The sequence below is a fragment of the Rhincodon typus genome, chromosome 3 (genome assembly GCF_021869965.1).
Source record: "Rhincodon typus isolate 14 chromosome 3, sRhiTyp1.1, whole genome shotgun sequence".
NCBI lineage: Eukaryota > Metazoa > Chordata > Chondrichthyes > Orectolobiformes > Rhincodontidae > Rhincodon > Rhincodon typus.
Genome location: NC_063334.1, coordinates 22502857 through 22530208, shown reverse-complemented (window position 1 = coordinate 22530208; position 27352 = coordinate 22502857). Strand labels below are relative to the sequence as shown.

At 40.7% G+C, this 27352-nt stretch overlaps 1 protein-coding gene across 1 annotated transcript in view; it reads left to right on the top strand.

Moving 5' to 3' along the window:
- LOC109936206 (centlein-like) overlaps positions 1 to 27352 on the top strand; it is a 211266-nt gene that overhangs the window by 165380 nt on the left and 18534 nt on the right. Inside the window, exons 8-9 of the mRNA XM_048595425.1 lie at positions 6744 to 6932; positions 13663 to 13740. Of these exons, the coding sequence (XP_048451382.1) occupies positions 6744 to 6932; positions 13663 to 13740 (267 nt within the window). The remainder of the gene's footprint in view (positions 1 to 6743; positions 6933 to 13662; positions 13741 to 27352) is intronic.

Genomic DNA, 27352 nt, shown 5'->3' with positions numbered 1-27352 from the left:
GAAACGTCAGCCTTCCTGCTCCTCTGATGCTGCTTGGCCTGCTGTGTTCATCCAGCTCTACACCTCATTATCTCAGATTCTCCAGCATCTGCAGTTCCTACTATCTCTAGAACAAATTAAACCAATTATAAGAAATTAACGGATAAAACCGCCTTAAGGAGCACTGTGACAAAAATCAAGTATTCAAATATATATAAACTCTCAATCCTGTGGCATCTCACAGCTAAGGAAGGCCTTGAATATAGCTCTGAACACTGTGCTCCCTCTCCACGAGCACCCAGGTACATTATGGCCTTGCTTATAAGTGACTTTAACAAACAGGTTCATATAGTGTACCTAAGGATGGAAATGAAGGAATAATTCTAAATGAAAATTGGAGCTTTAAATGTCACTGTGCTACTCAGTGCCCAATAATAACCTACACATAAAGCACTTGAACAAACACTTAAAGAGCCAAGATAAACATAATTAGCATTGTTTTTGTGCATTTTTACATTTAGGTTTTTTTTTATTCACTCATGGGATGTGGGTGTCACTGGTTCAGCCAGAAGTTATTGCCCATCCATAGCTACCCTTGAGAAAGTGGTGATGAGCTGCCTTCTTGAATCACTGCAATCGTGTAGGTGCAACCACAACGCCGTAGGGAGGGAATTCTAGGAGTTTGACCCAACACCACTGAAGGAGCAGCAACATATTTCCAAATCAGAATGGCGAGTGGAAGGGAACTTGCAGGTGGTGGTGTTCTCATGTATCTTCTGCTGTTGTCCTTCTCGACGATAGCGGTTATGGGTTTGGAACCTGCTATATAAGGAGCCTTGGCAAATTTCTGCTGTGCGTCTTGTAGATGAATGCCTCTTGCTGCTGCTGCTGCTCCTGTGCATCTGTGGTGAAGGGAATCAATGTTTTCATTTCTAATTTCTCATTAACTTAGCTGGACTTGAATTTGTGTCCATCTTTCCTGTAATTCTGTATTTGATTCTCTCCAAATAGATTTCTTCTCCTGCCAGTGAACTAAAATAGCCCTAACCAAAGTTACAAATGACATCATCTATATTTCTGACTTTGGTGCATTAATTTTCTCAATCTCTTCGACCTAACTAACTTTTCACAGTGACTACATCATTCCATCTTGTCCCTTGTAAATGTCATGGGGTCTGCGCTGTATGATTTCACTCTCGTCTATCTGATTGTACCAGCCTATCTCCAGCAATAGTTCTCGTTCTCCCCACATGGGTTATCTCTGGAATCCCGAAGAATCTATCCTCGGTCATCTCCTCTTCCTCATCATGTGCTGTCTTTTGCATCATCTTCAGACATTGATCTGTTGGTATCCAATCTTAGGTGAGTTTCACTTCCTTCCAGACAGACATTAGGAAGACTGAAATCTTCGTCCCCACCACAAATGCCATATCTACCTCCTTCATTCCTACCCACAATCATCCATATTGAACACTAAACTTGACTTTTTATAGTCTTAAATATTCTTTATTTTACTTAAAAATGAGGTTGATGATGAGACAAGCGTTAACTTAATCAAAATTGAAAGGGTGCCTTTTGATAAATACATGTTTTGGAACCGTTTATGACAACCTTCCAATGACATAGTAATGTGGGATCAAGATAGACTAATGAATACTATATCCTTCACCAGCACTGCCAAATCTCTGCAGATCTTTCAAGTTTTTACATCTCAAAAAATTATTCACTGTCACAAATACAGACTTGCAATTGGAGTTGCATGTTCAGAATATGAAACTGATGAAAAGGATGCTCAAGGCCTTCTGTAGAAGACTTGACAGTTAGTGAGTGTTTTTCAATGTGCTTAAGAGTTGCTTATATACAAAGTCCTTGCACTGCAATGCAACTGCTTTAGCATAGTAACAGTATGAGCTTGCAATTAAATCATTAATAACAAATGATTATTAAGATTAATTGTTGGCATTACCACACATTCATTTGGGAAGACAGACCAGCATTTCAAGCTACTGTCATCCTAAGCACTGTATTAAACTTCAGTAGTTTAAAATATGCCCTCTGGTCAAAATTTTATTAGAATTATTAGACAAGGTTGTCAAGAGTGGAAGTTACTGTCAAGTGCCAGGTTTAAGTTGCTTTGGGGCAACTGTCATTAAGCTGAGTGAACAACACAAGAATAAGGAAGCCATTTGCTTCGGGAATATCATCTCCCTGTGAACTCTCCACAGACTAATGTACAAATACAATGTGGTCAAGTTTTAATTATATTTATTGTGGTGTCTCTTAGAAAAATTATTACTTCAATCAATAAAGTAAGACAAAGAAACAAGGCTAATGTGCTGTATGCTGTTGAAACTATTATAGTTCTGCTTAGTTCACACATGTCTAAAAATATGTCTGCTCCACCTAATGAGAACAGTCTTTAGCATGTTGCTAGCAGTCCTGACACACCTTTACCAGATGTTGCATCACATATGTGCCTTTTATGTATATTATGGTGTACAGTAATTATAAGCTTCAGTATGTGAAAACTAACAAATCATGACGAATTTGATCTGTGATCACAATTGTAATTTAACTTTAGATTATTCTTTGCACTCCCTTCATTTCATCATTAACAGTAAAGATTCCCTCCCCAAACTCACTCCTTCAATAACATTTTTTTTAAATCCAGCTCTTCAGCCCTATCCTTTACTGACTTGGCACTGTTTTATTTACATGTACTTATAAATCTTGATCAGATAGGCAAATGGGCGAAGGAGTGTCAGATGAAGTTTAAATTAGATAAATGTGAGGTGCTACATTTCGGTAAGGCAAAGCAGGGCTGGACTTACACGCTTAATGGTAAGGCCCTGGGAGAATTGCCAAACAAAGAGACCTTGGGGTGCAGGTTCATAGCTCCTTGAAGATTGTGTCGCAGATAAATGGTAGTGAAGAAGGCATTTGATACGCTTGCCTTTATTAGTCAGTGCATTGAGCATAGGAGTTGGGAGGTCATTTTGCAGCTGTAGAGGAATTACTTAAGCTGCTTTTGGAATAATGCATTCAGTTCTAATCTCCCTGCTGTAGGAAAGATGTTGAAAGGGTTCAGAAAAGATTTACAAGCATGTTGCCAGGGTTGGAGGACTTGAGCTACAGGGAGAGACTGAATAGGCTAGGACTATTTTCCCTGGAGCATCGGAGGCTGAGGAGTGAACTTATAGAATTTTATAAATTCATGAGGGGCATGGATAGTTAAAATCTTCCCCCAGGATAGGGAAGTCCAAAACTCGAGGGCTTAGGTTTAAGGTGAGAGGGGAAAGATTTAAAAGGGACCTGAGGGGCAACTTTTTCATGCAGAGGGTGGTGCGTGTATGGAATGAGCTGCCAGAGGAGGTGGTGGAGGCTGGTACAGTTACAATATTTAAAAGGCATCCGGATGGTTATATGGATAGGACAGATTTAGAGGGATTTGGGCCAAATGCTGGCAAATGGGATAGATTAATTTAGGATATCTGGTTGGCATGGACGCATTGGACCGAAGGGTCTGTTTCTGTGTTGTACATCTCTATTACTATGTGAATTGATTTGGCATTTTTTTAATATTGAAAATAGTATGCAAATTTTCTTCTGTGGTTCCTGCAATTTAACAAATCATTTTGGAGGTTGGTTTGGGCAGTAAATTTTCAATTATGCATTGTGTACATAAGTATCCCTTAGTTTGCAATTTGTATTGTTAGTTTAAGAAGGTTTCTGCCAAACCAGCAATCTAGTGGGACATGGACTTCCTCTGTCAGCCAGTTCTACTGTAAAGCTCTATCATTGTTCCCAATTTGCTTAGTCGTAAATGCAAGTTGAATAAGTAATGAAACACTGGGGAGAATTACTGATCCATAGTGACAATGCTGTACCAGCAGAGCGTGGGCGCAATGAACAGAATAAATTGACGAACTCTTGTTTTAAAAAAAGCTGAGGATGTAATTGAAATACATAAAAATTCAAATTGAAGGATAATTGGAATCATACATAAAAGGACAGCTATACTATTTTAATGCATGTGTTTAATTCAAATTACTGAATAATTTATTCAAATTAGGCAAGAGATGATTTTGAATCATCAGATGTGTGCTATAAGTAAAAGGAAGTGAATCGTGAGGAAGATAGCAGCACACTGCGTATGGGCACAAGTATAGGATGCAGTTTCACACCCGTGAGACCTTATGTACCTGTGTTCCCCATCTTATCTGTATGCTTGTCAGTTTATACCATCAAGAGCTGGCTTGTCCACCATGCAGCCTGGGAGCTCAGAATCCAGCTCAACATGATTCCCAAAGTGTTGTGTGGACTCACTGTTCAAACTACCAGTAAGTGGAAGTGACAGATTTGCAAGGAGCTGCTCCTCCAATCACAGGCCATTTCTCTCCTGTGTTTACTGTTTATAGACTCAGAATACCAGCAGCAAATATGGGAGAGAACTTCTCTAGAACTGGAGGAACTGCAAACTTCTCTTTTGTTTTCATAGTTTGGTGAATTTTGGGAGATGCAGTCCTCGTCAGCCATTGCTGCGGTCTCTCTCTCCTTCGTCCCCACCTTTCACCACCATACACATTTTCTCTTTACCTTTGGCTTGGTCATGCTGTCGTCATCCTACTCTGCAGACAGTGGCTCCCTAAAGGAGGACAGGTTAATAAAGCAGAGTGAACTGTGGAGCAAGACCTGAGTTACAGAAACAGCACACATCCACCCACTTGGGCAGCTAGAGCTTCAACAGAATGAGGAAATGGTCCTGCTGCCTTCATAGTCATCCCATATTCCTCTAATGTCATATGAATTCCACTGAGGTCAGCTCATTGTGTGTGCCAACAGAAGAGCACGCGTGGTCAGTGTTAGCTAAACCCAAATCCTTAGCTCAACTCTAGTTCCACCCCCTTTCCCAGTGATAAGGACTTGGGGGCCAAGTCTGTTTCTCTTTTATTCTGCTTCTTATTGAAAAGACAAAATAATGTTTTTTTTGGATGGCATTGCTGCTTGGTACTTTGTAAGTGCTATTTTTATTATTTAAATTGTCAATTTACAGCTTTAATGCAGATTTTTGTTTTGAAATTGATGTTTATGTTGTGTCAAACCTTGTCTGACTGAAAATTGCTATCAGCCACCTTGAGTGAGGGAAAATTGAAATGTGTACTTCAGCTATTCTCTAGAAGCATCAATTTATCATATTGAGTGCATCCACCCTATCTTGTTTCATCTCCACTGAAACCCTCTTCAACCCTTTTTAATTTTTAGGCTTGAGTTGTTCCACTTCAGCCCCGACCAGCCAAAACCAAATCCCTCCTTATTTTCACCCCTCCCTATTTTTCTAATCTCTTCCAACCTTGTAGCTCTGAGATATCTGCATTCCATCAATTCTGGTTTTGCCAGCTTCTCCAATTTTAATCAGTCAATCCTTGCTGCATTCATCTGTCACAGTAATAAGATATCAAATTCCCTGCCTAAAATTCTCCACCTCTCTACCTTGCTTTCCGCTTATCTGACACTCATGGAAATATATATCTTTGACTAAGCTTTTGGTGGCCTATCACATATCTCCTTATATGCTCAGTATTAAATAAAGTCTGGTAACACTTCTTTGCAGCATCTTGGAACAGTATACTACGAATTAATTGCTATGCAAATATCCATTGTAGTTGGGTCAACTTCCTACATTCAATCAATTTTATTCAGAGCATGACCGACATTCTAGCATTGTCTGTGAATATCATTTCTAGATTTGGAATCTGGTGATGAGCTACCACCTCAGTGCTATGTCTTGACATGCCTATGTGTATGTCTGTTCGTGTTGAGTTAAAATTGTCTTGTTTTAAAAACGTCTAGTCCAAGCCCCTGCAATAATACCTAACATTCCTTTCCCTACCATTGCCTTCCTTCTTTACCCGAAATGTGTAATTAAAATATGACAAATTTACACAGACAATTTTCATGATGTATGTGATTGCAGGAATTTTTAGTGGCAACAGGATCATAAGGACAGAATACAATCTACAAAATGAAGACAGAATTGTGCTTCTGTGTTCTGATCCAGTTGTCTCCAAAGCTCTCTCAAAGAGGTAACTTGGTATTGACACTTCATGTGGTAATATTCCAGAATACCGAGTAGCCATATCAGAAAAATATAGAACATTCCTACTTTTCTGGTGAATTTATTAAGAGTTCAAGTCTGTGACGAAGACAAAAATGTATTTGTTAAGCATCTATTTTGCCTACTGATGTAAACAAGCAACTAAAACATTGAATTTGGAATTACTGACAATTACATTGAATGTACAGGACAGAAGTAAGCAATTTGGTTTAACTGCTCAGTGCTGGTTATTATGCTCCCCATGAACCTTCTCCCACTTTGTTTTCTTAATCTCCTCCTTTGACACAGCTTATTTCTTTCTTCCTCATCTAGATTTCCTTAGGTGGATTTATTTGCCTGAAATGCTCCTTGTGGGCACGAATTCCACATTCCAACTACTCTCACCAATGTGCCTACACTCTGTAACCCCATCTCTTAACACCTCTACCTGTACCATTTCTCTCAATCCTTTTAAACATTCCTTAAGACCCACCTATTTGAAAACACCTTTTTACTGTAAGAGTATCTCCTTGACCCTAACCTCAATTTTTTTTCCTTCTTTGTGAAGTATCTTAACATTGTGTTAAATGCAAGTTGTTGTTGAACTTCAAGCCACTGCTCAGATTTGTACATTCCTGTATAAATAACAGCTTGATGTGTTTTATGGCAGTCTTTAGCCAACGAGATATGCAAAGAAATTCAAGGCAGAAGAACCCAATTGAAAAGAGCAAAGGTGAAACATACAAACCATGAAGGTCTTTCAAAAGAGTCTGTCAACAGAGCCCAGTCCATGGCAGCATCTATTCTCAATATTTCACAAAGTGATCTGCAGGATATTTTGGATCTTGAGGATGAAGTGGTAAGAAATATTTTTGCACACATATTCTATTTAAAGGTGTTATAAACAAGTGAATAACAAATGGATAAAAATTGTGATTTAAGTAGGACATTTCTTCTAAGACATATGAATGTTCATAAGATTGAGAATAGTCATGTTGATAAAAAGCTCAGTACAGATTTACATCAAATTAATGAGTATATATGATTTTGAATTTAAGGACACTATTCTTTCATTTTGAGGAGTTACAGTTAACATGCTGTTTTCTATTTGCTAATCTTGTGCTATTTATTTGTAACTGCTCAGTTTCAACACGTGCATGTATATCTACAAGTGTCTCATGTGAGCTCTCAAAAAACTTGACTAACTACACGTTAGCAGATTGAATTAAGGTGTCTGCTACTAGGGCCTTCACATGATTAGTTCTGTGCATGACATTTGGTTTGTTGCTCAGTTGTCGTACGGTCCAGTTTGAAGTCCTGCTCTGGTCGCATTGTCAGAGATCTTGGTATAATTGTTAGACTAGTATTCCAGAGATCCAGGTAATGTTCTGTGGACCTACGTTCAAATCCCACTATGGGGCAGATGGTGGAATTTGAATTCAATAAAAATGTGGAATTAGGGGTCTAATGATGACTGTGAAACCATTGTCAATTGTCGGAAAAATCTCTCTGGTTCACTTAGGTCCTTTAGGAAAGAAAATCTGCTGTCCTTACCTGGTCTGGTCTACATGTGACTCCAGCCTTCTCTCACTGTATTTTCTTCATCTCATTCGATGACAAAGCCTACTCCTTTCTTCATCTTCTAGTTTTCCTTAAGTGGAATGATTTGCTCAAATACTTTTTGTGGACACAATATGGTTGACTGTAAACTGCTCTCTGGACAATTAGGCATGGACAATAAATGATGCCTAGCCAGCAAAGCCCTCATCCCTTGAATGAATAATAAAAGAAGCTTCCATAGTCTTTTCATGAAAGCCAAAATTCCATGGTCTCCCAAGGGCTGATGGAACATGAAGGTAGATGAAGACTCATCAATTACTAGCTATTGCTATGCAACAATTATTCTTTGTACAAATACAAGTGCTTTGTACACCTTTCAGCCTTTTAGTTACCTTGGAATACTGTAGATATTCCTGTGGGAAGTGAAGAGGAAGTGTTGGTGTGTAAACAACTAAAAGTACAAACAAAAAGAACCAACATTTCTATACTATCTTCATATGCTGTAATAATCATAAATCATAGAATCCCTACAGTGTGGAAACAGGCCCAGCAGCCTAACAAGTCCACACCAACCCTCAGAGCATCCCATCCAGACCCATCCCCCTATAAACCCACCTAATCTACACAGGCAACACTACAGGCAATTTAGCATGACCAATCCACCTAGCCTGCACATCTTTCGACTGTGGGAGGAAACCGGATCACCCGGAGGAAACCCACACAGACACAGGAAGAATGTGCAAACTCCACACAGACAGTCGCCTAAGGGTGTAATCGAACCCAGGTCCCTGGCGCTGTAAGGCAGCAGTGCTGACCACTGTGCCATAATACTGCAAAGCATATTCTGACAGATAGCACAATGTGGAGCTGGAGGAACAAAGGCAGCATTAGAGGAGCAGGAAAGTTGACGTTTCGGGTCTGGATCTTTCTTAAGAAATGGGGAAGGGGAAGGGAGCTGGGAAATAAATAGAGAGAGGAGGGCTAGGGCTGGGAAAGGTAGGTGAGATGGTGATAGGTGAGCCCAGGTAGGGAGTGGTGGGGATTGGTTAGTGGGATGGGTGGGGCGGATAGGAGGGAGAGAAGATGGACAGGTTGTGTCAGGTCAAGGAGGTGGGGATGAGAGGGAGGTTTGAACATGGGATGTGGCCTGGGGTGAGGAGATTTTAAGACTGGTGAATTCCATGTTTAGGCCATCAGGCTGTAGGCTCCTGAGGCAGAATATAAGGTGTTGCTCCTTCAGTTTGTGGGAGGTATCATTGTGACACTGGAGAGGCCTAGGATGGACATGTCACCCAGGGAGTGGGAGTGAGAGTTAAAATGGTTGGCGACCAGAAGGTGTTGTCGTTTGTCACGTACGGAGTGCAGATGCTCTACGAAATGGTCTCCGAGTCTACGCTTGGTCTCACTGAAGTTGAGGAGGCCGCATCAGGAGCAGCTTCCGATTGCCAACCATTTTAACGCCCCCTCCCACTCCCTGGGTGACATGTCCATCCTGGGCCTCCTCCAATGTCACAATGACACCGCCCGCAAAATGGAGGAGCAACAGCACATATCCCACCTCAGGAGCCTACAACCTGATGGCCTAAACATGGAATTCACCAGCTTTAAAATCTCTCTATATTCCCAGCCTCATCCCACGTCAACCCTCCCTTTCATCCCTGCCTCTTGACCTGACACAACCTGTCCATCTTCTCACCCACCTATCCGCCCCATTCATCCCACTGACCAATCCTCACCACTCCCTACCTGCACTCACCTAACACCGTCCCACCAACCTTCCCAAGCCCCACTCCTCTCTCTATTTATTTCCCAGCTCCCTTCCCCCTCCCCATTTCTGAGGAAGGGTCCTGACCAGAAACATCAACTTTCCTGCTCCTCTGATGCTGCCTGGCCTGTTGTGTTCCTTCAGCTCTACACTGTGTTGTCTCTGGCTCCAGCACCTGCATTCTTGCTATCTTCTAGCAGATAAAGTTTTTTGAAGTGTCCTTGTGTCCTTGCTTTAATTGTGAAGACTGTGTAGAAGGAGACAGCAATTACAATTGCATCAGGAAGAGATCAACCTCTCAAAATTTCATTTTGTGAGTTACAGCCCATGAGCCTTGGTGAGAGAGGCATGTACAGTGATAGAGTCAAAATGAGTAGTGCCGTGTGAGTATGAGGCAGCAGAAAGAAGATGATCGCATTTATCCCAGTGCAGCACAGAGGATCATTGACTTTTGTCCTCTGGGCATCCCAGCTTATCCTTGGCACTGAACCAGGCTGTTTTTTGGGTCTAGGTTGGCTTGGTCTGTTGGCCTCCCGTGGCAGAAAAATGAATGGTTCTCCTCTCCACCACTCCTTTCAATAATATCTCCAAGTCACTGCCCGCAAAGTGGCAAGCAGGCTTTCTTTTCTTCTAGGCAGTAATGGTTGAGCACTGCAGTGTGAAGGCCAACAGATTGATGTGGCGTTTTGAATGTGTGAGAATAGCGTCATTGTGATTTCAGCATTTCTACCTCAGTTTGCTTCTCATTTTCACTGGCTAACAACAATGCAGAAATGAAAAGCTAATGCATGTAAGTCTCTTCCTGCTAGTAAACAGTCTCTTCAAGATTAGCAATTCCTGAGCTGTGCCTTCTTAAAGTGACACGTGCACTCCTCAGCTCCAGGCTAAATCTGTGAAGTGGCGCTCACAGGTGGACTGTTGTCTATATATGTCATCTTTCCGCCAACTCCTGGAACCAACGTAATGTTTTGCATTCTTTTGCACCCAATTGGGAATGTTGAAGTAGGGTGGCAGCTCAGAGTTCCATTAAATTTTGCCCAGTCTTTCACCTTAGAGAAATTACTACAGTTTGGCAGCAACATGTTAATATATTACCACGTGAACACAAAGTTATGGCTGATCATCCCAACTCAGTTGGCACAGGAATGGGTGCTAAAGATTATAGCAAGTAACAGTCGTGCCTCACAAGTGCCAGGCAATGACTTTCTCCAAAAAGAAAGAATTTGCTCACTTCTCTCAACATAATTGTATTACCATCACTGAATTGCCCCTCCACCATCAACATCAAGGTCACTGACAGAAACTGAACCGGACCAAGAATATAGCTACTGTGACTACAAAAGCAGATGAAAGAGGGTAATTCACCTTATGAATATCTAGTGCCTGTCTATCATCTACAAGACATGTTAGTGTGATTGAATATGCCCCCCTTCATCTGAATTTGTACAGCTCCAACAGCAGTCAAGAAGCTTGACGTGATCAAGCAGTCCACTTCACTGGCATACCATCCATCAGCTTCCTCCACCACTGTGTTGTGACAACAATGTGTGTCATCTATAAGATGCACAGCAGCAACTCAGCACAACTCCTTCAACAGCATACAGCAAACCTAAGAGTTTTGCCACGTAGAAGAACAAGGCAGCAGATACATGGGAACACTCCATGTGCCCCTCCAAGCCACCCACCATCCTTATTTCAAATTGTTTCACTATTCCTTCACTCTCACTGAGGCAAAATCCTGGAACTGTCTTCCTAACAATACTGTGGGTGTACTCAGTTCACCATGGGCAACAGCAGCTCAAGGAGGCAGCTCACCACAACTTTCTCAGATCAGTTAGGGATGGATAATGAATGCTAACCTAGCCAGCAACCCCCAAATCACCTGGGCAATATTTGCTAGGCAGCAAAGGAAACCTGAACATTTTCCATCTTCACTGTCTCATGACATTTCCTTCACAACTCTTGGTCACCAACTCAAAGGACCTGGAATGATCTAATTCCATCAGCATACAGTCAACATCCTCTGCACTAGTTTGTCCACACATATCAGGTGGTTGGTGGTTATATACTCAAAAACCTTCTGGGCAGAAAACTGGCTACCTGGTCACAACCTTCTATATCCACATCTGTGCTATAAGGATACCTGCAAGTGAGATAGAAAGATGGCTGATAGTGAAACTGACAACTGAGACACCTGTGACTTCTGGAGGATGACCATTCGGAAAAGCGTTGCAAGAGGCAAACAGAACCAGAAACTATATTTGTCAAGAAAAGGACACATAAGTCAGAGGTCAGCAAGTTGTGCAACTTGATAGCCCATTGTCCACTTTTGCAGCAAATGCGGTGGAAACTGCATATTAGATTGTGACTCCTGAAGTACTCCATGTGATGCTTAACACAGAGTTGACCACCATGGCGCAAATCATTAACTTATGAGAAAGATGATTGACAACATTATTGCAATTCTTACTGCCTTTTACACTGTGCAATACTGTGGTTCAAAGATGTGTTGGATGACTGTTTTGTATTTAGACAACTGCATCCACTTTCCACTGTTGTACATTCACCCACACACTGTGGCTGTAAATCTTCTGTGCCTCTGCTTGGAATCTTCTGTGTCTTTGTTTGGTTTTCTGTTGGCTCTTCATCAAAAACCAAGTATCCCTAATCCTTCATCACTAAGGCTGTCGGGAGCGGGCCCCTTCCTGGAGTATCGGCAGCGGTAGGTTCCTTTGCTGAAATGGCAGTCCCAGGAGGCACATGACAATAGACATCTAAATCTAAAAATAAATCTAAATCTATCTCTCACCTTGTTCCTTGTCTTAACCTTATGAGGATTTTCTTCATGAGAGTGTTTATCTGGTTGTCTGATTGAAATGCTGATTATGCTTGTGCTGTGGTAAGTAGTGTTTTTTATGTGTACCTTGTAGAGCACTGGGTTCCCTCTGCTGTATGAAGAGCAGATGGATCATTATGAATGCATAAGCAGTCTTGACCATCTGTACCACAGTGAGATCTAAGACCAGAAAAGGAGAAAACTCTTTTTTTAATGAGTCTCCTGTAAACATTGCAATAAACCTTTCTAAAATTCTGAAATAACCCCAATAATGTGCTAAGTAATAATCTTGATCTTGCAGCAGTAGTTTTAATGTGAGCAGATTTTCATTTCCTGTTGTTACTTTTTTATTGTAAGATAACTTCAGGTTCTGAGGTGAATAATTCATCTTCCATCAGTTTCTACATAAAATTCTTGACAAAATTATGTCAAAACTGAGATATTACACCTACTGCATTAGGGAAGATTGAGCACACTGGGGCTTTTTACTTTAGCAAAGGGAAGATTTAGAGGTGGCCTGATAGATGTCTTTAAAATTAGGAAAGGTTTCAACACGGTAGGTATGGAAATCAGCGGCTGAACGTTAACTTCCAAAAGTAAGAAGCTTGTCGTCATGTTAGATGTTCAAATGCAAAAAATCTGAATCAGGAATCCAAACCACCATCTTCCAGTATAATGGAGATGGAGCAGGGAAGAGGCACCAATCTGCTCAAGAAACAAATTGATTTTTAAAATACTATTATGAATATGCATGCCTCCATTCTAACAATTGCTAAATTCTTACTTGCACTAGACAACTTTCCCAGGCTACGGGAAACCTAGAAACAGAAAAGAGATGATAAGGACAGTACAAAGTGCTTTTCCAGCTCTGCTTTTGTTCAAGTGGTGCAGGAGCATTTCTTGCTGTTTCAACATGCTTTGTAATAAACACCACCCCCTTCAACTTTTTCCTCCACTTCTGAACACTTCAAGCTCCTCACTTCATGTTCAATACCTCTCTCCCTATTTATAACATACTAATACCATCCACCCCCTTTCCTCGCAGCAAATTTAACTGATCTCCTGCATGATGCTACAGTGCAGAATAAATACAAGATAGTCACGATTAAGTACTGTAGAAAGTTGAGGAGAAAGTTTTTTTATAGAGTGTTCAGAATGTGGAAATCACTCCCACAGGAAGTGATTGGGCAAATAACTTAAATGCTTTTAAATGGGAAGTAGATCAATATATGGAAGAAAAGGCTGAAAGACTGAGATGAGTTAGATGAAATGCCGTACAACCTATGATGTACAGAATTACAGGGTCGAATAACCTTTTTCTTTAATGTTGTTATGTAATGCTATGTAATAACAATTGAACAAATAAGACTAATTTTAATAAACTACATGGATCATCTTAAAATTATGCCACCTTTTATTTACTTATAGAATGCAGAAGAAAATAAAGATGCTTTGCGGAAAGATCAGAATTGGCTAGCTGAAATACAGAGGATTCTGGAAGGCCAGGTATCGAAGCATCTTGTGTGTTAGTAGTTCTTTCAAGCTTACTTTGGTCTAAAAATAGAAGGAAACATGTAAACCTCACATTGTATGAAAAACGCCAAACGCATTAAATAGTATTTGTAGAAATTTAAACGGTACATAATATACAATTATTGAAGCAAAAAGTAGTTTAAAAATTACTCACACTTTTACTTTACTCAGCAAGTTACTTCAGAGCTGTTTTGGAATTCAGTTTACAAATTTACTAATCTGCAATGATTTTTATTGTGACGATGTGCCATAGCTTCATAACACATTCATTTAATCTTATTATTTTAATACGTGAATCATTTCACTGACGTAACCAATTTGGAAATGAAGAAAATCTGAACTATTTATTTAACTCAAACACTTTATCAAGTTAAATGTTAACTTCATTGTCATGCCTTACTGTGCGAATCCAAATCTGCATGGAAATAAAGATGTGATAGTGCAGATATACAATGGCAGGGTGAGTCAAACAAAACAAGGCTGGTACTTCCAAAGTTCTATTGCATCAAACAAGCTAGTCCAAACAGAAAGCTGTAGAAGCAGGTCTATTCCCAGTAGTAACAGAAATAGAACCGAATGCAGAGGCAAAGGTATTACAGAGCAGCATAACTCACTACAGGCCAGCCAAGTGGTTTTACATTCATCGATCTGTGCCTGTCTTTCCTTGCCATTGGGAAAAGTAAGGCAACCAGAAGTGCAAGTTGTGAATTTTGTTGGGAAACCTTGTATTGTGCTGTTGGTTTTATACCATTCCACATCACATGAAATCCTGAAGCACTGTTGCAGAATTGCCTCAGGATAGCAATGTTACTGTACTACTGCAGAAGTCAGTTGTATGTTTTCTTTGGGTGTTGGGAAAATGCACATATAGCACTGGATAGACTCAATTATGTGTGGAATATTATAGCAGCTGTAGGACTATTTAAAACAGAACACCCCTTTGCTTCTTACATGTCACTGTCTCGACCCTCTCTTGCTGAGCCTAAGTAGAAGAGTGGGGAGGAGTGATTAACAGCTTATGATCAGACTGTGAATGTAAATATGTTTGAGAGATCAAACAAACAATGGTATTTTAGTAGGGCTTCAGCGATCAAGGATTTGCAAATATTTTCAATGAATTCTTTATGTCCCGTGGAATGTTCATGGGACATAACAACCTTAAACAACCTGCCTATTTTTACAGTGTAATTTCAAGGGGAAGTTCATAAGATTTGAAGAAAAATATTATCAATGAAGCACTGATGAACATACTGAAGACATTGAAGTATTGTAAAATTGTTATGACACAGAAGGAGGTCATTTAGCCGTCGTGTCTGCGCTGGCTGTCCAAATGAGCACCATGACTTAATATCATTCTCCTACCTTTTCCCCATACCCTTGCACAATGTGTTTCTGTTTAAATAATCATCCAATGCCCTCTTGAATACCTCAATTTCACCTGCCTCCACCACATTCCCAGGCAGTGTGTTGCAGACTCAAGTCACCCATTGTGTGACGAATGTTTTTCTCATCTTCCATTTGCTTTACTTGTAAAACACTTTATTTGCCTTCTCATTGATCTTTTTATGAGTGGGAGCGGCTTCTTCCAATCAACTCTATCCAGCCTGTTCATGATTTTGAAACTGTAATCAGATCACTTTTTAGCCTTCTTCTCTTCAAGAAGAACAATTTCAACCTCTCCAATCTGTACTCATAACTGAGGCTTCTCATCCCTTGAACCATTCTTGTAAGCCTCTTCTGCACCCTCTCCGATGTGTTCACCTCTTTCCTGTAGAAATTATACAAATCTTTGTTTCCAGTGATTTCATAAAGTTAGCCAATAGGACATGTGCAATTTTAATAGCTATTTTGTTCATTATTTATAGGCACAGGCAGGGCACCGGTTAGGTCAGGTGGCTGGGTGGCTGATAGAGGGTGCAGAGTGACATCGACAGCAAGATTCCCACACTGGCCAAGATCCAGGAGAGAGGAGGCAGCTTGAAATTAAAAGTTTCCATTGTTCACCTCCCAGAATGCAGGTGGAAGTTCATGCTGAATTAAAATGACCAAATTTAAATGAGCCTGGAAAACCTCCTAATTTGCAGTTGAGGGAGAATCTCCAAGAGAAACCCTCACCATGAATGACAGTTTTAGTTTAGACATTTCTAGGCTGAGAGAAAAGAACAGAAGTAAATCCCGAGAAGCTGAGAATCACTCCGGCCTTGGATGTGGATTTCAAGTAACTACATAAGAGACAGTGTGTTGTATACCTTTGGAATAACATTTTTCGTTGTGCTCAAGGTAAAAGGGGAAATTGTAACAAACCCACCTCTCCCCAACTCCTCCCATTCTTAGCTTTGGCTTGAGATTTCTATTACACAAATCCCTGTTTATCAAGATATTACAGGAAAATACAGGTTAGATAAATGTAAGCTATTTTGGGGATTCTCAAACTAGGGGGCATGGTCTAAAAATCATGGCCAGACCACTTAGGAGAGATGTTCGGAAGGGAAGTTGATGTTTGGAGCCCTTTTCCACAATTGGCAGTGGATGCTAGGTCAGTTGTTAGTTTTAAATCTGAGACAGATCACTTTTTGTTAAGCAAAGATATAAAGGGATATAGGCCAAAGGCAGATATATGGAGTCAGGCAACAGAACAGTCATGACCTTACTAAATGATGGAACAGGCTGAAAGGGATGAATGGCATACCCCTGTTCTTATGTCCTACAATTTGCCCTAATCTTCCTCCAAGACCATGGTCCACCTTTACAGCTCTAAGTATTTGGCCACTCACTCTGCTGCTCTGAATCTGCATTAGCCTTCATTCTCTGCTGATACTCATAGTCCTGTAGACTACCTTGAAAATCCACTATGCCACCACTCAGATTCTTTAGAGTGTTTCTTTAAAAACCTACCCTTATAAATGCACTACTGGTTTCCCATAACATCACCCATTCCAAGCGTAGCCTCTTTCAATTCTGTTGTGAACTTCTCAGAGATATCAAAGTGTAAATGCAAGTTACAGTGGTTGTTATAGAATAACACTGCAGTTAGCTGACGTGTGTAAGGATCATTCTTGCCAATGGCGCATTCTTGAGTATAAATTTTAAAAAGGAAAGAATAAGAGATGGCTGTTTTCAGCATAATAATTTTATAGATAAAATGACTATCTCTCCAGTAATAACATAAATATGTGTCAATATAAAATATGTGTAAGAACAAGGTAGCTCTGGTAACACAGTATTATCAGTTGTTTATATTCAGCAATAAATTAGAATACCTGAAGAGTGGTTCATAGCTTTGTGACCTTTTCTGAGGGATTCACTTGCAGTCAATTCATGTTTTCCTCACAGCTGGACAGCTGTTTATTACCATGTCTTCCTGTATTCTGCACAATATTTTCTACAGAGACTGTGCACAGCTTGTTAGTGGGAACTGAATATTGATTCAGAATCCTGTCGATGCAGAAAGAATGAAAAAATGTCCACTAGAGACCTCTCAAACATATTCCTATTGATATTTCCGTGCTGAGTGGAAAGCTGCGCACTTGATGACAAGGCTGAGACTGTCTTGAATCATAGGCAAATCCACAGAGATTCCTGGTGTGACCTCTGTGTTTCTTTTCTCTTATCAGTTTCCAGGTTTTTTTTTTCTTTATTAACATACTGTCTTCGAGAATACTATGTCTGTCACAAGTGATTAAGGACAATCAATTGACATTTGGTTATTCCAATTTGTCTGTGGTATTAGTCTCTTGATGTGAGTAAGATCTGAAGTTGAATTGAGCTAAAACTGTGCATGATTTATTTTGTCAAATGTTGGCATTCTTGGGTTTAGGAGGGACATTATCGAAGAGGTGAAGCCTTGTTTATTACTTTCACCACACTGCTGCCTTAATGTTTTATAATTTGAGATTATCTTTGCAAGTACCAGAAAGTCATTGATGTTGCATGTGTGGATAGCATTGGAACATGTGTGCATACACTCCACGTTTTTGCAAAACCTATTCAGGTTTTACAACCTAATAGGGCAGCATGGTGGTTCAGTGGTTAGTATTGCTGCATCACAGCACCAGGGACCTGGGTTCAGTCCCATCCTCGGCGACTGTCTGTGTGGGTTTCCTCCCATAATCCAAAGATATGCAGGTTAGGTGGATTTGCCATGCTAAATTGCCCATAGTGTCCAGGGATGTGTAGGTTAGGTGGATTTGCCATGAGAAATATAGGGATAGGGTTGGGGATCGTGTCTGAGTGGGATGCTCTTCAGAGAGTCAGTATGGGCTTGTTGGCCTGAATGGCCTGTTTCCACACTGTAGGGATTCTATGAATTCTATAAAGATTGTATAAATATGAACTCCAGTAAAGGACACAGTACATATTATGTTTGTGTCAGTGTCTTTATATTTTATTCTAATACAGTGTTCATTTCTGGCTGTATTATTGGGTTTAACTGTAACTTCGATTTATGGGCAGTAATTTTCCTCTTTTGCTGTGATAATTCATCCGATTACAGTTCAATCACAATGTTAAAAGCTGACAGGTGAGTACAAGTGGGTTTCTCAGCCTATCACAGGTCTTAACACTGGTATCCTGAGTCACCAAAAACTGCTGGCCAATCAAAAATCTGTGGCGTCTGCTTCCTATTCACTGCCAGCCACGGCCTATTGCTCAGGTGATCCAGCTATGAGAAAAAGGAAAGGGTTCTGGGCTATCAGAGGAAAGGGCAGGGGATGGCTTTCAAAGGCCATTCCTTGTTCCCATTCATGCTTCCAGTTCCCTCCAGATTAAGGCAGTTAGAGGCCCGTTCCAACGGAGTAGGCAGGTCCTGCCTGGTTTCCTAGTCAGGAAGCTAGCCACCTTTCTCGCCAGCTAGGATGCAAGTAATTGGGATCTTTGTGATTTGAAACTCTTAGGTGATTGTTAATTGACCACTTTGGCTTTGACTGGTGGTTTGTCACGCAAGTTTCCAATGAACCTTTTCACCAGAACTTAATTGATAACGTGGCAAGAGGGGCGGGATTCTCACTACAGCCAGCTCACACCACCTCTCTTGCTACCTGTGGAGGGGCATATTCCACCAATAGTGCCAAAGCTCCAAACTTGAATAATCTATGGAATGTGATGGTGCATTTCTGTAAAGCTTTACAAATGTTGTTCACATCTTTTATCCTAATTACATTACTTTGTATGATATTTTAAATAGTACGTTGTTTACTACACAAATCTAAGGAACAGTTGCTCCATCTCCATTTTTCTTGAATATGGCATTAGCTCCCAAATCCATGCAAATCTTACTGAAATTCTGTGTTGAATGCTGGTTATATTCTTAACAATTCGATCACAGTGCTAGAACCACTTGCAATGTGAAATCATCCTGTACCCACACTGTTATCTCTGGTCTCTCCCAAGGAATATAAACCCTCCCAGTTCACAACGATATGCTACCCCACGCCCCACTTTCCAGCAACAGCAGTTTTCACAGACATGATTCCACCATTTATATGTAATTCTCCACCACCTCCCTTGATCGCTGTACTGTCTTTAAAATAAACTGGTTGTCCAGCATCCAATGCTGATGAGCAGAAATTTCATGCAACTAAATATCGGAAAGATCAAAGCCATTGTCCTAACCAACAACAACAGTCCCAATAACCCATCATCATCCCTGTGCTCATTGCCTCCCAATTTAGCTGCACCTAAATTTCAGAATCACAGAATTGTTACAAAACAGAGGGAGCTTGTTCATGAAAAAGTTACTCCTCACATCACAATTCTTTCTTTCGCCAATTGCGTTAAATCTGTCCCTTTTTGATTTTGATGATTCCAAGTATTGGAAAAGTTCCTCCCTGTCTACTCTGTACTAGCCCCACTTGATTTTGAGAATCGCTATCAATCTCCTCTCAACCTTCTCTTCTCCAACTTATAGAGGCATACAACACAGAAACAGACCCTTCGGTCCAACCAGTCTGTGCTGAACATAATCCCAAACTATACTAGTCCCACCTGCCTGTTCGTGGTCCATATCCATCCAAATCTTTCACTTGCATGTACTTATCTAAGTGTCTTTTAAACATTGTAATTATGCCCCCATCCACCACTACATAAGAGAATCTTCTCATCCCTAAGACCATTCTCATGAATCTTTTCTGTTCCCTGCACTCTTCCCAAAGTATGGTGCCCCAAATGTTTTGTTATTCATTCATGTGATGTGAGCATCTCTGGGTAGGCCAACATTTATTACTAATTCCTAATTGCCCAGAACGCAGTTAAAAGTCACCCATATTCTCCTGGGAGCAAATCTGATGAAGAGTCATCCAGACTCGAAACGTTAGCTTGCTTTCTCTCCATGGATGCTGCCTGACCCGCTGTGATCTCCAGCATTTTTTTGTTTTCAGTTCATATTCTTCTGGGTCTGGAATCTAAACTCTTGACATGTCCTGCCACCTTCAATGTTTTATGCACATTTATACCTAAGCCTCTCTGCTCCTCTATCCCTTTTGAATCGTAACCTTTATTTCCTATTGTTTCTCATGTTTTTCTTACAAAAATGAAACTTATTACATTTATGTGCTTTAACTTTCAGATTCCACATAAGCCCATGCCACCAACCTGTGTTCTCCGCTATCTTCCCCATTATTTACAATGATTTCAAGTGTTTTTCATCAGCTGCAAATTTTAAAATCGTGCCATGTACACCACTACCCTGTTTCCTACCACTCAGCCAATTTCATATCCATGTTGCTGTGTGCCTTTTGTTCCATGAGCTGTAACTTGTCTTACATGCCTGTTGTGTGTTTATCAAATAGCTTCTGGAATTCTGTGTATGACACATCAACAGCCTAACCTTCGTTAAACTTCTCTGGTAACTAATCGAAAAGTTCCTGCAAGTTACTTGCGCATGATTGCTCTTAACAAATCTATGCTAAATTTTCTTAATTATCCCACATAAGAAATAGGAGCAAGTCCACTTCAAGCATCAAAGAGTTTATTATTTACACCAGTGGGGAGAGAGCCTCAGGTCAGTCCAGACACTTTTTCGCTGAACAAAGCAAAGCATGCAATTTAAATACAGTTACTTAGCCCATTTTGGTTGTCGTTTAACAACTCCAATTGGAATTTGAAGCTTCAAAATCTCCCCTCCCCCTACCGCATCCCAAAACCAGCCCAGCTCGTCCCCGCCTCCCTAACCTGTCCTTCCTCCCACCTATCCCCTCCTCCTACCTCAAGCCCCACTGCCATCTCCTACCTACTAGCCTCTTCCCGCCCCGTTGACGTGTCCGTCCTCCCTGGACTAACCTATCCCCTCCCTAACTCCCCACCTACACTCACCTTTACTGGCTCCAACCCCGCCTCCTTGACCTGTCTGTCTCCTTTCCACCTATCTTCTCCTTTATCCATCTTCTATACACCTCCCCCTCTCTCCCTATTTATTTCAGAATCCCTCTCCTCTCCCCCATTTCTGAAGAAGGGTCTAGGCCCGAAACGTCAACTTTCTTGCTCCCCTGATGCTGCTTGGTCTGTTGTGTTCATCCAGCTCTACACCTTGTTATCTCAGATTCTCCAGCATCTGCAGTTCCTACTATCTCAATAGACAACTTGTGTTGTGATGAGGCTAGATAGTAAAAATTACCGTTGGCAGTTGTGAAACTAACTCAGTCACCATTAAAACCAACATTGATGTGTTTAATATGCGATAACACCATTGGTTTACAATGCTTGGCAGTAACAAAGTAATCAAGTTGTATCAGATAGCACACAAACAATAGTTGGGTTAGCAGCAGCCAAACCAGAGATCCTTAAATCCAGAAAGCAAAGGCAACAGGGTCAGTCTTATCATATTCATTTGATTGGGATGGTGCAAATGACATAAATTCAATAATTCAGGGAAATATCATGGCTGTAAGTCATTATCCAAAAATCTCAATTCTTATGTTAATAGAAACAATAAAATCTGAAGTTCTTGGTTGCTTGCTTTTATGTTTCAACAGCTTTTTAAAAAGATTTTTCGTTCCTGTGTATGAAACAATGACAGGCCCAGGGCTCCATATTTGAGCTGTGGAATTTAAACTATAGTAATACTAAATTGTATTTCCATGTATTTTTCAGAGGAATATTATTTCAGAAGTGTAGTTAAAAACTGTTGTATTAATAATACATTTACATTTATTTAACTTAAGGAACTCTTAGTTGGTGTAGCTCTAGTAGCACAGGCGAAATCTATGTCTATCAGTAGAAATGTGCCAAATATTGATTAATTTATAAACTTGTAGTATCTGGACAAATTAACACATTGACTCGAGGAAAAATGTGATAGATTAGATGTTCTATTAGCAGATATTAATAAAAATGGGTTTCGCAGTATTATAACAATCAGCACATATTTATTCATGAACCAATTGAAAAATTATTTTACACCATTTAAACTGAAATCTTTGAGTGGCTTTGGGCAACTTGTTGAGATTCATAAAGTGATGCTAAATAGATTGGTCTTTCATGTTACAGTATATGTGCTGTAATAATGATTAAAGTTTGATTGCAATGGCCCTTTAACAGACACTGATAAAGGCTGCTTTAATTTAAAGAATCTTCATATTAGAATAAATTTATTTTCAAAGATTTGGAACTGCAACAGCAGTATGATGAATTCATAAAGCAAAAGCTAAAAAGCAATCCACTGTTGAGCATAAAGCAGCATTCACTTCTGAGGTGAATCTCGTTTTACATCTCCAATTATTTTAAGTAAATCAAGATCTTGATAGAAATTGCATTAGTATGTTTGATTATGCAGTCTAAGATATAGTGTCTTTCTGTGCCACTGAGTCCAGAATCTCTGAGGTAATTGCCCAACAGTATTGATTTAATTGCCTAGGTTTATTTGTGGAATCCTAATTATTGACTGGAGGAAATTTAATGGAGCAGTCTTTATGAAGATTGGGAACTGCCGCTCCTGCTGTTGGACGTAATGTACTGCATCATGTCCCTTTGGATTGTATTGAACCATCATTTTATACCTTATTTCACTATGACAACACAATTACATTTAAAAAGTCATCCTCCTTATTTTATAATCACTGATCTATCTTTCTTTACTGGCAAGTTGGAAGGTAACACAGCAGCAGTTGTGATCTTAAGTGTTTATATAGAATTGCACTTGGGGAAAATTCAGATATCAGTGTGAATAAGATGTCCACCCATGCCTTATTACAGATAGGAATTAGACTTCTGAGAATTGTAGTAGAATCTTTCTTATCATTTCAAAACTGTGGTAAAGTTAACTGTACATTTCTGCAATAATATTTAAGTTAAAACTGTACTCGTATTCAAGAAAATTACATTGGAGTGTTGAATTAAGAAAAATCTTGGTTGTAAAGCTTGTGGGTATTCTCGAAAGTAGTGTGCTGTTTCAAACTCCCTGTGTGAAGAATGTGGAGGGGGGGGATACAAAAGTGGTTTATTAGAATGATTCCAGCAAAGTGGGATTGCAGTTAGGTGGATAAACTGGAGAAGCTAGGCTTGTTCCCCTTCGACTAAGGAGAGTTAAGGGGAGTTTTTGTAGAGGTGTTTAAATTCATGACAGCTTTTTTTTAGAATAAGTGAAGAGAAACTGTGTCCAGTGGCTGAAGGATTGATAACAGAAGGTACAGATTTGAGCTAATTGACAAACAATCCAAAAAAATGCATGTGGGACAACATTTTAATGCAATAAGTGGTTTTGATTTGGATTGCATTTCCTGGTAGCATGGTGGTACAGATTCAGTAGCAGCTTCCAAAAGGAAATTGGGTAAATAATCGAAAGAGAATAAATTGCAGGTATTGGCAAAAGAGCGAGGGAGTGGGCCTAACTGGATTGCTGTTTGAAAGAACCTGTGCAAAGCTGATGGACTAACTGGCTGCCTTGTTTGCCGTACAATTCTGTGATTCCGTGTTTAATTGCCTGTGCACACCCTGTGGCTGGCATCAAAATTACTCCTTACTAATGGTGAGTATTGATAATCGGTTATTCCTGTTGCAAAATTCAGGCTCATGTATTACAAATAATGGTTACTAAGCGTGTTATTGCTGATAGCTGGTCAAAATATTGCATCAACTGTGACTCTGTCTAACACAAAACTGATATTAATTGAAGCCAGTCAGCTATTTGCCAAAAATCTTTTTTTGGTTGACTTGCAGTCTCATTGGTTAACTATGTTGAGGGTGCTAATGGTCAATTCATAGGTATGCTGTTTATATACAATGAAGAATGTTCCCTGTTCTAAAATAATGAAATATGAATTTCCCAGTTTATTTTCTCTGTCAATCTGTCTTGTTATGTTAAATATTAAATACCATTTCAATGGTTTATACAGAAGAGAGATTAGAATTATTTACTTCACACTGCAGTTATCTTTTTGAAGATCCGGAGCCAGTGATCTCTTCCTCTGGAAATTGATCACAAACAAGCGATCAATAGACATAAAGCCATTTTGTGCTATAATGGCTTTGAAGTATTAGCTGGTAGAAGGAATGAGGAGAAAGCAGCAGCAGGACTTGGGGATATGAAAATGATGTATGAGGAAATCAAATATTTAAAAGAAATTTGGCGAAATAGGTTTACGGTTGATTATGGTAAAGAAAATAAAACTGTCCAGAGTTTTGTTGGAAATTAATTCTGGAGAAACTGGCACCAGAGCTAAATGTTACATGTGGCAGAATCATATTTAAGAGAAAGCATATCATTCCATATCCCAAGACTAGCAACTTACAGGATTTATTGGGATCATGCATAACCAATATTCATCCCTCAATCTACATCACTAAAGTAGATGATCTAGTTGGAATAATTGTGTTGCTTGAGGGAGCTTGCTATGTGCGCATTGGCTACCATGTTTCCCACAATACAATGGTGGCTGCATATCAAAAAAACTGAATCAATTTCTGAAGTACTTTTGAGACAACTTGAGGATTAAAAAAAAAATGTTATGACAGAGGCTATAGAGGTGTGTGAATTCCTTTCTAGTCCTACTTCTCCATGGGTCATAACAAATTTTAACTTTAACCAGGTTAATAGTATAGCCAACTATATCAGTTCGTCCACTTCACCAACACCTTCCACCCCAACCTTAAGTTCACCTGGACCATCACTGATACCTCTCTCTCCTTCCTGGACCTCTCTGTTTCCATCTCTGGCAACCACCTGGAAACCGATATCCATTTCAAGCCGACCGACTCCCACAGCTACCTAGAATACACCTCCTCCCACCCACTTTCCTGCAAAAATGCCACCCCCATTCCCAATTCCTTCGCCTCCGCCGCATCTGCTCCCAGGGTGAGGCATTCCACTCCCGAAAATCTCAGATGTCCTCGTTTTACAACTTTCCCCCCTCAGTGGTCGAGAACGCCCTCGACCGTGTCTCCCGCATTTCCCGCAACTCATTCCTCACACCCCCTCCCCGCAATAACAACCAAAACAGAATCCCCCTCATCCTCACGTACCACCCCACCAACCTCCGGATCCAAAGCATCATCCTCCGACACTTCCGCCATCTGCAATCCAACCCCATCACCAAAGACATTTTTCCCTCCCTACCCTTATCTGGAGGCTTTCTGGAGGGACCACTCTCTCCGTGACTCCCTTGTCCGCTCCACACTCCACTCCAGCCCCACCACACCTGGCACTTTTCCCTGCAACTGCAGGAAGTGCTACACCTGCCCCTACACCTCCCCCCTCACCCCATCCCAGGCCCCAAGAAGACTTTCCACATCAAGCAGATGTTCGCCTGCACATCTGCTAATGTGGTATACTGTATCCGCTGTTCCAGTTGTGGCCTTCTCTACATCGGGGAAACCAAGCGAAGGCTTGGGGACCGCTTTGTGGAACACCTACGCTTGGTTCGCAACAAACAACTGCACCTTCCAGTCGCGAACCATTTCAACTCCCCTCCCACTCATTAGACGACATGTCCATCCTGGGCCTCCTGCAGTGCCACAACAATGCCACCCGAAGATTGCAGGAACAGCACGTCATATTTCGCTTGGGAACCCTGCAGCCCAATGGTATCAATGTGGACTTCACAAGCTTCAAAATCTCCCCTCCCCCTACCGCATCCCAAAACCAGCCCAGCTTGTCCCCACCTCCCTAACCTGTCCTTCCTCCCACCTATCCCCTCCTGCCACCTCAAGCCCCACCCCCATCTCCTACCTACTAGCCTCATCCTGCCCCCTTGACCTGTCCGTCCTCCCTGGACTGATCTATCCCCTCCTATACTCACCTTTACTGGCTCCACCCCCGCCTGTTTGACCTGTCTGTCTCCTTTCCACCTATCTTCTCCTTTATCCATCTTCTTTCAGACTCCCCCTTTCTCCCTATTTATTTCAGAATCCCCTTCCCCTCCTCCATTTCTGAAGAAGGGTTTAGGCCCGAAACATCAGCTTTCCTGCTCCTCTGCTGCTTGGCCTGCTGTGTTCATCCAGCTCCACACCTTGTTATCTCAGATTGTATCTGATTTAGTATTAGAAACGAGTCTTTATGTCTTTATAAGCGTAACAAATTTATTGCAAACAGAAATCATTGAGGCAAACCTGCAAAGATTGTTGATGAAAATGTGTGGAGGTAGATAAAATTATATTCTAATATTCCAAAATTAGTAAGAGGCAAAAATTCAAACAAACAAAATATAGTTGAATACCTAACAGCAACCGCAATTAAGACAGATAACATGGATTTCTCAGCAATGCATTCCCTCTCCTCTCCCAAAGATGTTAGTGACGTTGTAGATCACCAAGTTTTTTTTAACTCATTCACGGGTTGAGGGCATCGCTGGCAAGGCAGCACTTATTGCCCATCCCTCATTGCCCAGATGGCAGTTAAGAGTCAACCACATTTCTGTGGGTCTGGAGTCACATGTAAGCCAGACCAGGTAAGGATAGCAGTTTCCTTCCCTAAAGAATGCCAGTGAACCAGATGGGTTTTTCCAACAATCGGCAATGGATTCACGGTCATCGTTAGATTCTTAATTTCAGATATTTTGTCGAATTCAAACTCTACCATCTGCCATAGCGGGATTCGAACCCAGGTCCCCAAAACATTATCTGGGATGCTGGATCAACAGCCCAGCGATAATACCACTAGGTCATCACCTCCCCGGCTAGACGAGAAGTACGCAAGGGATTCCAGATGTTCACTTTTGACAACCTGCATTGAAACCCCCTCAATGGCTACTCCATCGACTGCTTCAATGCCTGCTCAGGTTATGGTATTTTACCTTCCTTTCCCAGGTCTACACTGCCCTGGATTTTGGAAACTTATTGACACAAACAGTGTTCTTCACCAAGCTTTTCCTGAGCTCTGATCTGGGTCAATTGCGCAATCAATTACTGCTTATGGACTTTCACCCCCAACTTTAACTGTACTGAATATTAATCAAGTGCATGCTTCTTTTGAGCATTATGTCTAACATGCCTACTAATTCTTAGAACTTTTACCTGAGTTCTGACTGCATGGAGCTTGCTAACTGCCCTTGACTTCTCACTGAACACAACTATACAAAACCATTATTGTTCAGTTGCCTTCTCAACAACATAGCTAAACAATTCTTTTCTATGCAGGGTCTGCTTCTTCCCTGTCTGT